We start from the raw sequence: 16,360 nt of genomic DNA, 5'->3' as shown, positions 1-16,360 counted from the left end.
CCACTTGAGAGAGGCTGTTGACTCTTGTCGATGTGTGTTTGCCAGTGCAGTTCCTGGGGAAGGATCTGGCCCTCTCTGAGTCTCCTTTAACAGCCAGCAAGTGGGGAAGGAGCCCTTGGGGAGTGTTTCATGCCAGAGGAAAGCTCACTGCAAATTTTATCTCCCCCTTCCTGATGCAGAATTCCCTTTGTTCTCCTACAACAATGGGGTCGTGATGACATCCTGCCGGGAGCTAGACAACACTCGCAGTGCCCTCTCGGCTGCTTCAGCTTTTGCCATCGCAACCGCAGGCGCCAATGAGGGCACGCCAACCAAAGAGAAGTACAGGAGGATGTCCCTTGCCAGTGCAGGTGAGAGGATGGGGATTCCTCCCCTTCTTGGGGGCCCCACCCCATTTTATCTGCAGAAAGAAGAGGCCATGGAGACACTTTGCAAAAGCCTCATTGATTTGCATACTCCCTTTGCAGGGTTTGTATCCTGAAAGGTAGGGCATAAACACTTGCATTGTGCTGCTGAGGGATTTATTTATTTAATATTTATATATCACTATTATCATGCTTGTGTGTGTTTTTCACAACACACCAGTCTCTAAGCAGAGTGAGGTTCTAGGCGCTTACCCAGAATTTGTGTTTGCTTTGGAATGAAGAATAGCGAAAATTGTGGTGTCTTTTATGGTTTATTTACACATATATACAACCTGAGCCTGCGATGGATGGGTTCACAACATTAACACCCCAAGACAGTCTTGCTTTTCCTATAGCTACAGACATGGATTCCCACAGAAGTCAGGCATGGCTCTTTCTCTCTGCCTTTTCAACCTGCCCGCTTCCTCCAGCTTCTAGCTCACATAACTCAGCTCTCAACTCTGGCCTTTTGCCTTTCTAACTGGCAGCCAGTTGAGGGAGTAGAGCCCACCCTTTTTCTATCTAGCACAGAACCATTCCCTTTGTTTCCTTAATGGCTTATTTCATCACCAGGAAGCTCGACTGGCTATTCCAGGACTTAGACAGGCCTTGACATACAGCCTATTCCCCACCCTGTGCCCCCAAGCTATACATATACTGTATTTTCCAGTGTATTGGACGAATCACATCAAAAAACTGGGGTCACCCAATACATGGACAGTGGCATGGGGGGGGGGGCATGGAGAAGCTGTGCACCACCAGCCAGCTTGTTGGTGGGAGCGCAACTTCCCCCAATGCAGCTGTGTGCGGCGGGTGATCCCTGGATCATTTCCCGCGTGGCAGCATCACAGGAGGTTGTGCTCCCAGGAGCGCAACTTCCCCCAATGCTGCTGCATGTGGGAAACGATCTAGGGAGTGTTTCCTGCCCACAGCTGCTGGGGGAGGGGAGAGGCTTAACAACTTTGGGCCATCTCCCCTCATTTTCCTAAAATTGAGTCCCCCAAAATGGGGGGGAACTTATACAAGGGGGTGTCCTATAGACGGAAAAATACAGTATATGCTGTTTCAGCAATAAAAACATAAAACCATACAATAAAAACCATATACAGTGGTACCTCGGGTTAAGTACTTAATTCGTTCCTGAGGTCTGTTCTTAACCTGAAACTGTTCTTAACCTGAAGCACCACTTTAGCTAATGGGGCCTCCCACTGCCGCTGCACCGCCGGAACATGATTTCTGTTCTCATCCTGAATCAAAGTTCTTAATCCAAGGTACTATTTCTGGGTTAGCGGAGTCTGTAACCTGAAGCGTCTGTAACCCGAGGTACCACTGTATAAAAAAGTAAAAACAGACATCAATTAACCATTGTGGGAGGGTGTAGTCTTAAACTGGATGGAACAGAAAAGTTTTCAGCTGGCATTTAAAAGTTGGCACAGAGGTTTCCTGCTAAATCTCAACATCTAGGAGAACTTGCCGGGTCTTAGAAGGCAGGGTCTGGTCAACCCTCCTGACCTCCCAGCTAGGTTGGAGCTTATTCTCCCAGGCATCCCTGCATGGCCTCTTCCCCTCCCCTGCTCTGAAGCTGACTTGGCCTCCTCTGTGCTCTTTGCTCTCCTTCCAGGCTTTCCCCCTGACCAAAGGAATGGCGACAAGGAGTTTGTGATCAGGAGGGCAGCGACCAACCGGGTCCTCAATGTCCTGAGACACTGGGTCTCCAAGCACTCCCAGGTATGCTGCTCCCAGAACAAGTGGAGGCAGAAAGTTGCACTGGTAACAGTTTAATTAATTCAACGAGATGGATGAACTTGGTCCAGTGATTCCAGCTTCTCAAAGTCTGATAATCATTCACACCTCCTGCTAACCCCTTGCCTTTTGGTGTTCCCCCTAGATAACCCCACCGTCCTCCAGGGGGCAATGCCACCTACTTTGGGAGCCGCTGCTCTGACTTGTGAAAATGCAGAATTGATATAGAGGCTGGTTTTTTAAACTACCGGTAATTCTTAGAGTAGATTCATTGAAATGAGTGAACAGGACTAAGTTAGGCCCATTAATTTCAATAGGTATACTTTGAATGTAGCTTAGTCGATTAACACCCAAACATTTCTATTTTTCTTTTTTGCAGGATTTTGAAACAAACGATGAACTGAAGTGCAAAGTGATCAGCTTTCTGGAGGAAGTCATCCATGACCCAGAACTGCTGACACAAGAGAGGAAGGCAGCAGCCAATATCATCAGGCAAGTTACCCTCCTGCAGATCTGTGGTTGGCTGGCAAATGAGCTGGGCCAAGAGCAGGGCCGAATCCCTGGCCACCCGGCTCTTATCCACTGCCACACTCAGTGTGGTGTGGGTAAGACTGTGGGTGCTTATAGCCCAGGGTACAGTTAAGCATTAAGACAATGGGCTGGGCCGGGCCTGTGAGTCAACAGTTGCCACCACTTAAACTAAAGCAGCTAGAGGGTTCTTCATGGTAGTTCCTCAGAAGTTGGTGGATAAACTACCAAGAGGGCCCTCTCCCTTCTTTTCACTGGTAGCTGCTTAGGTAGGTCTAGGTGGTGGCAACTGGTGGCCCACAGGAAGTAGCCCAGGAGAGGGCCTTCTCTGTGGCAGCCCCTCAGTTGCGCAATTCCCTTCCCACGGAGGTGCATCTGATACCTTCATTATACAGCTTCCAGGGAATGCTGAAGATGCACCTCTTGATGCTGGCCTTTGCCATTTGAGATGTGTATTTCCAGGACCCACCTCATCCCTGTGACTACAATTTGTTTTAGTTTCTGGATCTTAAGTTGCTGTAATCCACCTGGGGCCTGCTGCTGAAGGGTTGGCAGTACATTATTATTTTTAAAAGAGAGGGAGTGATGCTTTACCTAGGCTTTTCCACCTCAATGCAAATAGGCTTCAGCGGGGAAGCAATGAAAATCTCCCATGTGCTTTGGGCTCTTATATTCCAATGCTGCCATTTTTCTCTTGCACCTCAGGACCTTGACTCAGGAGGACCCTGGAGACAATCAGATCACACTGGAAGAGATCCTGCAAATGGTAACTGTCCTCCCACAATTTCTGTCCTCCCGCAACTGGATCACAACAAAGAGCTGTGCTTATTTTATATTTCCCTTCTGCCTTTATTTCCCTCTGATCCCTTTGTGTTTTGTGGGAAAGAGATGCTTTCATCGCCCACTAGTGAGCATTTCACAACCCAACATAAATTATGAGAGCCTGCTGGGCTTTTTCTAGGTGTCTTTGGGTGGTTTTTGTGTAACTCCCCGGTCATCATGCAAAGGGGCCATTTTAAGGATACGCCTGCTTGCACCAGTGAGTCAATGCTGGAAGTTTTGGGGCAAAATTCTTCAACAGCCACTTTAGAGAACAGGAATGTCCCTCCTGGATGGCAAGTGGGCTGCCTGCCCAGGAGTCAAGTGGCTTATCCGGGAACATCCTGCACTTTTCTCAGCAAAAAGGAAAAGGGAGTGCGGCCTTTCTAGTCCAGAGCCCCACTCAAGACAAAACCACTTTGGGAAATTCCTCCAAAGAGAAGAGCAGAACAGAGCAGGTGTCACATTACTTTGCAAGAAAGCAGAGTAGCAGGAGGCATTTTTATTTGCACAGGAAGTTCCTGCTTTACCTTGATCCATCTAGGCCAGGGATGGCCAAACTTGGCCCTTCAGCTGTTTTGGGACTACAGTTCCCATCATCCCTGACCACTGGTCCTGTTAGCTAGGGATGTTGGGAGCTGTAGTCCCAAAACAGCTGGAGGACCAAGTTTGGCCACCACTGATCTAGGCCATATTGTTGACACTGACTGTCAGCAGCCCTCCAGGGTTTCAGGCAGGGAGTCTATCCTCACCTTTACCTGGAGAAGCCAGGGTTTGAACCTGTGATTCTGTGAAGGGAAAGCAGATGCTCCACCACTGAGCTAGATCCCTTCCCCTTCTTGTGTGTGCAAAGAGGCAAAACTGGTGCAGAGTGCCAAGCACTTGAGGAGCCCCTTGGAGCACAGGCTTGAGGCTACATGGAGTGCAGAGTGGCATTCCCTACCCCCCTGCACGTCAACAAACTTCTAAGGTAGGGCTGCCATACATCCGGACATTACCAGGATTTCAAAGGAGGAACTGACATCCAGGGGAGAGAGTCCCCACTTAGAGAGGATCCTCAGCATGAAGCAGGCCTCTGCAGTCCAAGCTCAGCACTACTGTCATGCTGCCTCTTGTTCCAAGATGTAGATGCTGCCACTCTGTGGCACCTGTAACAGTGCCGGTTCTGTGAATCGAAGCAGTCGAATGGGTATTTGGGGTAAGGCAATTTGTAGGTATTGCCTGCCTGGCCTCCAATGTCAACAGGCCTCAGGGTGAGCCCTCTGTGACTCTTGCTGGTGCTCACCACACACACACACACACACGTGTGCACATATGCATAGATGCTCACCCCATTGAAGAAGAGGCTGAGCAAGGCCTGGGAGGAAAAGGGACCTCCCCATAGTAGCTCTCTGGGTCTTTGCTTGCTACCAGCAGATTCTGCGCTTGTTGTCTTTGCTTCCATTGAGGGGCTTAAATAAATGCTGGGGCTGTCTTCTTTCTCTCCAGGCTGCGGGAGTCAAGGCGGAGCCCTTTGAAAACCACTCTGCTTTGGAAATCGCAGAGCAGATGACTTTGCTGGATCACCTGGTCTTCAAAACCATCCCTTATGAGTGAGTCACAAAGAGGCTTCTGCTTTCCTCCTTTCCATCTCTGGCATGTATGGAAAAGGCAATATTTATTTATTTCATTTCATTTCTCTTCTTCGCCTATTTCTCCAAAGAGCTCAAGGTGGCAGGCATGTTTCCCTGCCCCCACCCCCACCCCATTTAATCCCCACGACATCCCTGTGAGCTAGGTTAGGATCCCAATCCTAGGCTCAGATACTGCTGGCTGGTTTCCCATGGGGACATCTGGGTAGCCACTGTGAGAACAGGATGCTGGACTAGATTTGGCCGTTTGGTCTGATCCAGCAGGCTCTTCTAACATTTTTATATTCTTACCACTTTGCATTTTCAGAGAGTTCTTTGGGCAAGGCTGGATGAAGTTGGAGAAGAACGAGAGGACTCCGTACATCATGAAGAATACCAAGCACTTCAATGATGTGAGTTCGGTCTCTAGGGCTCTGAACAGCTTTGGAGGAGCCCAGATGCAAGAGGGACTGCTCCCAATTTGGGGAAGAGGGAGCGGCGTCGCATAGCATTGCAGTCAGTGGGTGGCCGGGCTGGGGAGGTCCTTGTTCCCAGATCTGCCTCTGTGGTATAGTGGTTAAGAGCTGTGGACTCGTAATCTGGTGAACCGGGTTTGTGTCCCCACTGCTCCACATGCAGCTGCTGGGTGACCTTGGGCCAGTCACACTTCTCTGAAGTCTCTCAGCCTCACTCACCTCACAGAGTGTTTGTTGTGGGGGAGGAAGGGAAAGGAGATTGTTAGCCGCTTTGAGACTCCTTATGGGGAGTGAAATGCGGGATATCAAGTCTAAACTCCTCCTTCTGTGAGAATCTGGACCTGCTCTCCTTTTCAGAAGGAAAGCACTCAGGCAGAAGTTTGACTTTGGCAGGATTTCAGAGGATCTGCTTGACATGGAATAGCTGGAAAGCTTTGATGTTTGTTCAGCAAATGGCCAACTGGCCAAACCAGTCTCCAGAACCACCCCCCCCACTCTCTTCTAAATAGCATTAGCACTTGTGGATTACAGTTGAAGTTTTCTCCTGAAGTGCCGGAAATGCACACGTGGTTGGAAAGGGCAGAGGCAGATGCAGGGGGCAGGGCAGGGATTGTTAAAACCGAGGCCAGGTGAAAATGAAATGCAGAAAAGCAGATGGCCATAATGATAGAATGATCATTTCAACCTCCCAGAATTCTCTGAAACTGACCTTACCACTTCGAACTGAGGCTGCCATGTTTAAACTGTTTGAGAGAACCCCAAAGCTTGCCACACTTTGTGACACTTTCCTCCTTTGTCCTGATAAAAGGTATTATTATCCTACTGAAGACTGGAGCTCCACCCCCCCCCTTATTGACCTCCCTTTTTATGCTGAATTACAGTTCACCAAGAGGTTCAGGGCAGATAAAAGAAAGTCCTCCTTCACGCAATACATAGTTAGACTGTGGAACTCACTCCCACAGGAGGAGCTGATGGCCACCAACCTAGATGGCTTTAAAAGAGGGTGAGGCAAATTTGTCAAGGAGAGGGCTATTGATGCCAACCAGCCATGCTAACTCTGCCTCCACAGTTGGAGGCAATTGCTGGAAAGGGAGAGTGCTCCTGTGCTCTGGCCCTCCTTGCTGGTTTCCCATAGGCATCTGGTTGGTCTCTGTGAGAACAGAAAGCTGAAATAGATAGGGCATTGGCCTGATCCAGTAGGCTTTTGTTCTCTTCTTATGTTCCGAGCTATTTTTTGTGGATGGAAACAGGACAGAGGTTTTTATAACATGATGTGTGTAGTAGTAGTAGTAGTAGTAGTAGTAGTAGTAGTAGTAATACTTTATTTATACCCTGTCCATCTGGCTGGGTTTCTCCAGCTACTTTGGGTGGCTCCCAACATAATATTAAAAACACGATAAAACATCAAACATTTAAAACTTTCCTAAACAGGGCTGCCTTCAGATGTCTTCTGAAAGTCAGATAGTTATTTATTTCCTTGACATCTGATGGGAGGACGTTCCACAGGGTGGGCACCACTACCAAGAAGGCCCTCTGCCTGGTTTCCTGTAACCTCATTTCTTGCAAACTGCCAGAAGGCCCTCAGAGCTGAGCGATGGGGGTGGAGACGTTCCTTCAGGTATACTGGGTCGAGGCCATTTAGGGCTTAAAGGTCAGCACCAACACTTTGAATTGTGCTCGGAAACATACTGGGAGTCAATGTAGGTCTTTCAGGACCGGTGTTATATGGTCTCGGTAGCCACTCCCAGTCACCAGTCTAGCTGCCGCATTCTACATTAGTTGTAGTTTCCGGGTCACCTTCACAGGTAGCCCACTTAAAGCGCATTGCAGTAGTCCAAGCGGAAGATAACTAAAGCATGTACAACTCTGGTGAGACAGTCTGTGGACAGGTAGGGTCTCAGCCTGTGTACCAGATGGAGCTGGTAGACAGCTACTCTGGACACAGAATTGACCTCCACCTCCATGGACAGCTGTGAGTCCAAAATGACTCCCAGGCTGTGCACCTGGTCCTTCAGTGCCAGGATGTCTGTTCATCTGGGCACTGTTCATAACGTAATTATCCCCATCTGTACTTTCCTGTGTCTCATTTCTTTCTGACCTCCCTATTTACAATCCTGTGTAAGTGTGTGTAGATAGTTAGGTAGCAATAGACCTGCAACTCTGGATAAGACTTCATGCACCTGCGGAAAAAAACAACAACCTTATGCCATAATGAATTTGTAAGTCAGCTGAAGCAAAACAGCAACCAAGGTTCTTGTGGCACCTTAAAGACGAACATGGAAAACATATGGATTTCAAACTCTTTACCCATCTTAGTTACAGATAGATGTCCAGTAAAGGTAAAGGGACTCCTGACCATTAGGTCCAGACGTAACTCTGGGGTTGCATGCTCATCTCGCTCTATAGGCTGAGGGAGCCGGCGTTTGTTCGCAGACAGCTTTTGGGTCATGTGGCCAGCATGACTAAGCCACTTCTGGCGAACCAGAGCAGTGCACAGAAACGCCGTTTACCTTCCCGCCGGAGCGATACCTATTTATCTACTTGCACTTTGACGTGCTTTCAGATTGCTAGGTTGGCAGAAGCTTGGACAGAGCAACGGGAACTCACCCCGCCGCAGGTATTCAAACCGCCGACCTTCTGATCGGCAAGTCCTAGGCTCTGTGGTTTATCCCACAGCACCACCCGCGTCCCAAGATGTCCAGTAGGAGGCAGCAAAAAAATGTAGCGAAACCTTGGCGACCTCAGGCTTTAGGAGCCAGCCTTGCGGACAGGTTCTGTGAACTCAGAGCCCTGTCAAGTCCATGCATGTGCCCCTGAGATAAAAGTACATTTGGTTTCCTGTCCTCATCTTTTTGTGCTTGAGCTTAGGGCTCTGTGATCCTTTTCAATGGCACACAGGCAGTCCTGATGACCGCCGGGCTGTGCGGCTCCTCTTCCTTCTGCAGATCAGCAACCTGATCGCCTCCGAGATCCTCCACAACGAGGACATCACCGCCAGGGTGAGCGCCATCGAAAAGTGGGTGGCCGTGGCCGACATCTGCCGCTGCTTGCACAACTACAACGCGGTCCTTGAGATCACCTCGGCCTTCAACCGCAGTGCCATCTTCCGCTTGAAGAAGACATGGATGAAGGTGTCCAAGCAGGTGCGTACGCCAGCAGGGAGCACGAGGCAAGGCTCTGGGGTCACTTTGGACTCGTAGAATTGTATAGTTGGAAGGGACTCCCAGGGGTCATCTAGAGTAGACCCTGCAATGCAGGAACTGCAGCTAAAGAATCCCTGAAATGTTCGAGAGTTGTAGCAGTAGTAAATAATAATATAAGTAAATAATTGTGGGGTATTTTTTAATTTAAATGCATATGCTCAGCATAAAATCAGTGCAATAACAAACACAGTTTATAATATCTATGAAATCATTCAGGGAAAAGGGTTGTGGCTGAGCATCTGCTTTGCATGGAGAGGGTCAAATATTCAGTTCCTGGTGGCATGCCCAGGTAGGGACGGGAGCCCCCCCCGCAAAACAAGAACTTTGGAGGGCCATGGCTGCCAGTCAGTGTAAAGCTAGATTGGTCTGACTTGGTAGCTTCTGAGAATGCAGATTCCTTCAGAATCATGAGAACTGGGCACCGATCCACCCAGCCCAGTACAATGACTGGCTTTGTTTGATCTTTGACTTCTGCTGCATGCCAGTCTATGTGCAGAGGTGCATGCTAGCTGTGGAGTGCTGAGATTTTTTTACTATGTAGCCACCCCCCTCCTCCTCCCCCAGCCACAGCAGAGAGATTTGCTTGGCCTATTCTCTGCATCTCTTGCTTCCTCCTTTCATCCAGAACTCCCCTGCCAGACCACCTAGGAGGCTCAATTTCCTTCTTTGCTGTGGAACTGAGACCTGGCATTCTCCCCGCAGATACTTATCATACGCTCAGATGGTTCCTCAAAACACAAAAGTGCAGCCAAACCAGATGGAGCAGATTTCTTGCTCAGCTTCAGTTTCTGCAGAGGATTCACATAAAGAATATGTTAAGCTGGAACCTCTGTGGTCTTAAGGCAATTTCACAAGTGACCTCCACTCCGTTTTTGAACTTCTGTGTTGCCTTCAGCCCAGTTGTCTCTATTAGGCAACTTAGCTGTGATTCCAGCATTGCAGGGGTTTGGACTAGATGACCCTTGGAGCCCCTTCCAACTCTTACAATTCTATGATTCTAGGGTTGCAAGATGGGATTATTTGGTACAACTAATTGACCGAAGCTTCCCTGGCCAACTGATAATTTGCCCCACTTCCTGATTTTGATTCCAGACTACTTTTTGAATTTGCTGGGCCTGCCTCTTCACCATGTTGACCAAAGCGCCCATTTGATTTTCAGTAGCTCAGAAGCAGATCCTTAGTATCATTCCCCAAAAAGGCGCCCCCACCCCACCCCCCACCCCAGTCTGGATTCTTCTTTCTTCCTTAACCAGAGTCTGCACTTTCTGCCTTATGTCTTTCTTTTCAGACGAAAGCTTTGATTGACAAGCTGCAGCGCCTGGTGTCTTCGGAAGGCCGCTTCAAGAATCTGAGGGAGGCCCTGAAAAAGTAAGTGACTGGCAGCAGAGCTCGTCACCCTGGGGGTGGTGCCCATCATGCCTTTTATTTGCAGAATGTGAGACCTTGTGTGGCATCTGAGGTATGTGCATGCGCACACAGAATGACAAAGCATGGCACACCTGTGAGCACCTCCAGTAAGTGCTCCTTCCCACTAGGTATTTGGCTGATATTGCCGGGACCTGAGAAAGTTCAGCTCTCTCTATCTATCTATACATACATACATACATACATACATACATACATACATACATACATACCAGATGTCAAAGAGAACAACTACCAGACTTTTAGAAGACATCTGAAGGCAGCCCTGTTTAGGGAAGCTTTTAATGTTTGATGTATTACAGTATTTTAATATTTTTTTTGGAAGCCGCCCAGAGTGGCTGGGGAAGCCCAGCCAGATGGGCGGGGTATAAATAATAAATAATAAATAATAAATAATAAATAATAAATAATAAATAATAAATAATAAATAATAAATAATAAATAATAAATAATAAATAATAAATAATAAATAATAAATAATAAATAATAAATAATAAATAATAAATAATAAATAATAAAATTCCACATTTTTCCTCCAAGGAGCTCCAGGTGGCTCACCTGGTCCTCCCCTTCCTCGTTTAACCCCCTAGACAACCCTGGAAGGTAGGTTAGGTTGAGAAGCAGGGATGTGAACCCTGGTCTCTCCCAGGTCTTAGTTTGACACTAACCACTGCACAACACTGTCATTTGCTGCTCAAAGCCTCAGCCGAGAAGGAAAAGCCACCCAGAAGCCCTCCTTCCAAGGAGGCTGAAGGTATCAAGGGTTGGGTCTCCAAAGGCCCAGGTCTGGAAATGTGGAGCTGGAGGGAAGAACTCCCATAGCACACTCCATGAGTGAGGAGTTGCTCTGGCTCGGGTGGAGATGGTGGGTGGCATGCTGCACAGCTGGGCCTCCAGCCCCTGGGACTTTGCACGCCCCTCGTGAGCAAGGGGAAGGGAAACCAGCTAATTAACCAGGCGTGAGAGACTGTGAAAGGGAAGAGGCCCTTCAGAGGGCAGGGAGGAATACTTTGGCCTCTGCACTGAATGCAGAGAATCTCAGAGGTTCCAGAGTTCCAAGACATTCCTATTTGCACAAGGGAGAGGGGTCTGCGAAGCTGGAGACTCATTCATACTTGATGTGAAGGACTACACTGGAAAGTATGGCATGGAAACAGGGAAAGTTTTTGTCCCTCTTTTGTAAGACTAGAACTGGCGGGCATCCAATGAAGGGGAATGTTGGACGATTCAAGACAGATAATAGGAATCCCTTCTTCCCACATTGCATAATTAGGCTATGGAGTTCACTCAGGTGGCAGTGGTGCCTTTCAACCTGGATGGCTTAAAAAGAGGATTGGACAAAGTCATGGAAGAGGAGAGGGCTATTGATGGCCACTGGCTCTGCCTCCACGTCTAGAGGCAGCAATGCTTCTGAATACCAGTTGCTGTAAGCCGCAGGAGAGGGGAGGACTCTTGTGTCCGAATCTTGCTTGCCAGTTTCCCACAGGCATCCAGCTGGCTTCTGTGAGACCAGAATGCTGGACTAGATGGGTCATTGACCTGATCCATCAGACCCTCCTTATGTTCTTAAGTACCAGACTTGATGTGAGGGTGACACAAAAGCTCTCCTTGCAGGGTGTAATCTGTGGTGACGGTTTATGAACCCATCTGAGCTGACATGGAGTGAGGAAAGTGCCTGTATGAACTGTGGCCAAAGAGGAAACTCAGGAGAAAGAGGGATTGGATCCTGTCTCAGGGTGCCCATCACATAAGTGGGACTTCTTTTCTCCCTTCCAGCTGCGATCCACCCTGCGTCCCATATCTAGGGATGTACCTGACAGACCTGGCCTTCATTGAGGAGGGCACCCCCAATTACACTGAAGACGGCCTCGTGAATTTTTCCAAAATGAGGATGGTAAGTTTCCTGGCACAGTGCCTTTTGGCAGGGAGAAAGGGCAAATCATAAGGAGGTTTCATAAGTCTGATCAGATGTCAAGAATAGCCTGATGAAAGGATAGTCCGTGAAGATGTGAACCGCCTGATTACGCCACCCACCAGCATCAGGCTCTTTTATTTCATGAGCTTTGAGTGTTTCCCCAACAACTTTTATTCCCGGGAGCACAAACATAAGCACCAATTTGTTTTCTTTCTGCACAGATCTCCCATATCATCCGAGAGATCAGGCAGTTCCAGCAGACGGCCTACAAAATTGAGCATCAGGCAAAGGTAACTTCACCGCAGACCCTTTCGGGGGGTCAGGCTTGTCCCTTGCACCCACTGCCCAGAGGTGAGGGTGTCTGAGAGCTCGTTGGAAAGCAGACTTCTCCACCCTGGAGTCCTCCAGATGTTTTGGAGTAGAGTGGTACCCCGGGTTAAGTACTTAATTCGTTCCGGAGGTCCATTCTTAACCTGAAACTGTTCTTAACCTGAAGCACCACTTTAGCTAATGGGGCCTTCCGGTGCCGCCGGAGCACGATTTCTGTTCTCATCCTGAAGCAAAGTTCTTAACCCAAGGTACTATTTCTGGGTTAGCGGACTCTGTAACCTGAAGCGTATGTAACCCGAGGTACCACTGTACATCTTCCACTAGCATGGACATGGTGGCTGGGGTTGATGGGAGCTGTGGTTCAAAACATCCGGAGGGTACTAGGTTGGGGAAGACTGTTTGGATAAAAACAATAGCTGTAGCTTGAGATCCACCTTGCAGGCTTCCTATAGGCATATGATTGGCCCCTGTGAGAACAGGATATATTCCTGAATAATTGTTCCTAGATAACCGTTGCTGAGGAAGGTACTTATAACTTCATGGAGGAGAGGGCTATCAATGGCTACTAGCCATGATGAATGCTATGTTCTGCCTCCACAGCTGGAGGAAACAATGCTTCTGAACACTTCCTACAAAACTAGCTCCCATAAAGAGAGAGAAACTATAAGCAGAGGTAGTCTGCTTCTGAATAGCAGTTGCTGGAAACTGCAGGGGAGGAGAGACGCTGTTGCACTCAAATCCTGCTTGCGGGATTCCCGCAACCATCTGGTTGGCCACTGTGAGAGCAGGATGCTGGGTTAGATGGGCCACGGGCCTGATCCGGCAGGTGCTTCTTCTGAGGCCATTAAGAAACCCTATGGTTAGTTTGTTGCACGGTATCCCAAGACCAACAGATCTGTTCCCAGCCATCTGACAACAGGCTCACAGCACTGGGCTCTCTCCCCTTGGGTCCAGAGGCAGCAGCATTGACCCCTCGCTGCCTCCCTTTCCTTCACCCTCTCTCTGTTTTCTTTCTCTTCCAGGTCACCCAGTACCTCCTGGACCAGTCCTTCGTGATGGACGAGGAGGGTCTTTACGAGGCCTCGCTCCAGATAGAGCCAAAGCTGCCCACCTGAGTCCAGAGTGGCAGCAGCCCCCTGGGGGCCCTTCCCTGTACACCATGTACCATATTGTACATAGCAGCTGTTTGTTTCTTTTGGGAACCCTCAGTTGACTTCCTCGTATGTGCTTCTCCAAGACCCCCCCCCCCACCACCCCTCTCCTTGTCTTTAGAATCTGACTAGCCACCGTTTGTCCTGGGGAGTCCGGCATAGACCACTTTGTTGACTGCAGTCCTGGTTCCTATTCAGCTATGTTCTCTTTGTTGTTGATTCTTTGCGTGCGTGCACTGGGGGCGGGGGGAGGGACGGAGGGGGTGGCAGCCGGGAAAGCCACCCATGGGGGCATGTGGGGCATTGCACAAGGGAGCCCCTCCTTACCTGAGGAACAGCTGCCTGCTTTCCAGGCCTCTGCAATCTGGGCACGGCCTTCCATTTTGCCGGGAGGGGGGCTACGGAACACACACACTCACTCCGAGTCATTTCAGACAACAACCGCTAAGTCCCCCAATACAAGTCATGTAATAAGGGAAAGCAAATCCTTGAGGACGCATTTCACTGAGCAGCGGCAGGAGCAGAGAGAGCCAAGGGGACTCTGACCTCCTGTTGCCAAGGAGATAAGAGAGGCTTGAAGGAGAATCTGACCCGCTGGTGGTCAAGTGGGCAAAGCAGGCTTGATAGTGGAAAGATGGTGGCTCTCTTCAATGAGGCCAAGGTGGAGCAGTAGGGTTTGGGTGACAGAGTAGGAAGGAGACAGGCAGACAGGTCTCCCCTGGGGAACAGGTACTCTTGGTGCAAGAGGACTCCCTTTTGTGGGGGTGCTGTCTGTCCCCACATAAATGGGTAGGGAAGCAGGGCAGGGAGGAGACAACCACCATTTGGGTTTCCTGCCTCAGGCACCCAGGTGGCTTGGGCCAGCCACAAGAGGAAGACAGACAGAGACCAACCATATCTTTGAAAATTCCTGCTTCATCACCCTCCTGAGAGGCTCTGTGTGAATTTCGCTCCTCTGTCCGTAGACTTTAGTGACTCTTCTTAGTAACATAATGTAGAATTAGAGAGGGGAGGGGAGGGGGGAGGGGAATGGCCAAGTGTTTTTATTACATATACTGTAATCCTGTCTAACCACTTGCTAGCAGGACTACAGTAATGTACTGCTTATTCTGTGAATATTATCACGTATTTTTTACATTGTACAGGATATAAGCCCAGGTGAATTTTTGAGTGGCAGGCATGCTCCACAGTAACGGAAAAACCAGAAGAAGAAAAAAACACACAAAACCTTTTGCTGTAAGCAATACCCATTGGTATGAGAATTCTCTTTCAAGACCTAAAATATTTCGACTTACAGCTTGTTTGTTTGGGAAAAGGAAAAAATTTCCATTTTTGTAAAAATATATGTTTCCTGATTACCTCTTGCTAATAAATCTATTCTATCTCAGGGTGAACAGTGGCTTTGCAAAGGTGTATTTTGGACCCATCAGGGTGAGCTGTTTGGGATAGGGTTGCTTAGTTCATTAGAAAAGCCTGGTTAAGACCCCCAAAATATGGCTAAGCAGAAGGTCACCTGAGAGGAGGACTGGGAAGACAGGGAGCGGTAACTGTTGTAACCCATCAATCACCAGTTACCAGCCATGCAGCAAAGCTGGGGGCCATATTTCCTTATGACAGAGGTTTTCAACCTTTTTGAGTCCATGGCTCCCTTGGCCAACTGTCTTCTTTCTGCGGCAGCCCTGTGGGGCTCAGGAGCCCAGTTATGTCACCCCTTGCCAGCAGAGCTGACAGCTTCTCATCCTTTCTTCAACATCCTCCCTTATGGAGTGTTCCCTCAACCTCCTCTCTTCTCCCCTCTCCTTGAAAGTCCTCTGGGCAGACGCTGCTTCTGCCCCTGGTCTCTGAGCTGCCCCTCCCTGCCCCAAAGAAACATGCCTCTCCATACTGCCCCACAGGGGCCTGGGACTTGTCAGCCCATTCCCAACAGCAAGGGCTGGCGGTCTGGCTGGCTAGACTGCCCTGCCCATCTGCTTGCTTACTCCAAGGCCGCCTCAGCTCCTGGCAACCAGCACCCCTTGGCCAGCCCCAGAGGCACAATTCACCCGCAGAGCTTGTAGCCAGGGCTGCTGCAACAAACCGCTGTGTAAGCCTTTGGAAGGCAGAGACATGAGAGGGGATTAGAGGCAGGAGGGAAGGAAAGAAAGAGGGACAGAGGCCGGTGTTGCCTGCGGCACCCCTGACCATCCTTCAAGGCACCTCAGGGTGCCACAGCACCCTGGCTGAAAACCACTGCCTTATGGGTAACCTTCCAAGGCTCTCATCCCAGAAGTGGGCGGGGCCAGAGGCAAAAGTGGGTGGTGCAATTAATGGAAATACTTCCTTCACTAGATCACTTTCTGCACACAGTTGCACATCCCTCTCTATCTTCCATCCAGATAAGCAAGAGGCATTGTTTATTTTATTGCTCATTTTAATTACTCCATTTATATCCTGCCCTTCCTCCTGAAGGAGCCCAGGGCAGCAGACACAGCAATTGTTTGTGTGTGTGTGTGGTTTGAGAGCAAGCATGGTGTAGTGGTTAGAGCATCAGGCTACAACCTGGGAGACCAGAGTTCAAATCCCCACTTGACCATGATACTCACTGGGTGACCTTCGGCCAGTCACTGCCTGTCAGCCTAACCTACCACACAGGGTTGTTGTGGGGATTAAATGAGGTAGGGAGGAGCCATCTACATCACCTTGAGCTCCTTGGAGAAAAAGATGTGATATAAAAAGAATTATGTCTCTCTGTGTGTGTGATTAAAAACCTAAAAACC

At 49.1% G+C, this 16,360-nt stretch overlaps 1 protein-coding gene across 1 annotated transcript in view; it reads left to right on the top strand.

Moving 5' to 3' along the window:
• Positions 1 to 14,998, top strand: part of RASGRF1 (Ras protein specific guanine nucleotide releasing factor 1) — a 63,774-nt gene extending 48,776 nt beyond the window's left edge. Inside the window, exons 17-27 of the mRNA XM_081838749.1 lie at positions 180 to 350; positions 2,026 to 2,132; positions 2,527 to 2,639; positions 3,381 to 3,441; positions 4,983 to 5,086; positions 5,433 to 5,517; positions 8,526 to 8,723; positions 10,072 to 10,151; positions 11,985 to 12,102; positions 12,345 to 12,413; positions 13,476 to 14,998. Coding sequence (XP_081694875.1) covers positions 180 to 350; positions 2,026 to 2,132; positions 2,527 to 2,639; positions 3,381 to 3,441; positions 4,983 to 5,086; positions 5,433 to 5,517; positions 8,526 to 8,723; positions 10,072 to 10,151; positions 11,985 to 12,102; positions 12,345 to 12,413; positions 13,476 to 13,568 — 1,199 coding nt within the window. The 3' untranslated portion in view covers positions 13,569 to 14,998. The remainder of the gene's footprint in view (positions 1 to 179; positions 351 to 2,025; positions 2,133 to 2,526; positions 2,640 to 3,380; positions 3,442 to 4,982; positions 5,087 to 5,432; positions 5,518 to 8,525; positions 8,724 to 10,071; positions 10,152 to 11,984; positions 12,103 to 12,344; positions 12,414 to 13,475) is intronic.
• Positions 14,999 to 16,360: the final 1,362 nt, after the last annotated feature.

The sequence above is a fragment of the Podarcis erhardii genome (assembly GCF_964252035.2).
Source record: "Podarcis erhardii genome assembly, chromosome: 14".
NCBI classification, from domain to species: Eukaryota; Metazoa; Chordata; class Lepidosauria; order Squamata; family Lacertidae; genus Podarcis; species Podarcis erhardii.
The sequence above is the reverse complement of the archived record's forward strand: the minus strand, read 5'-3'. Positions and strand labels throughout refer to the sequence as shown.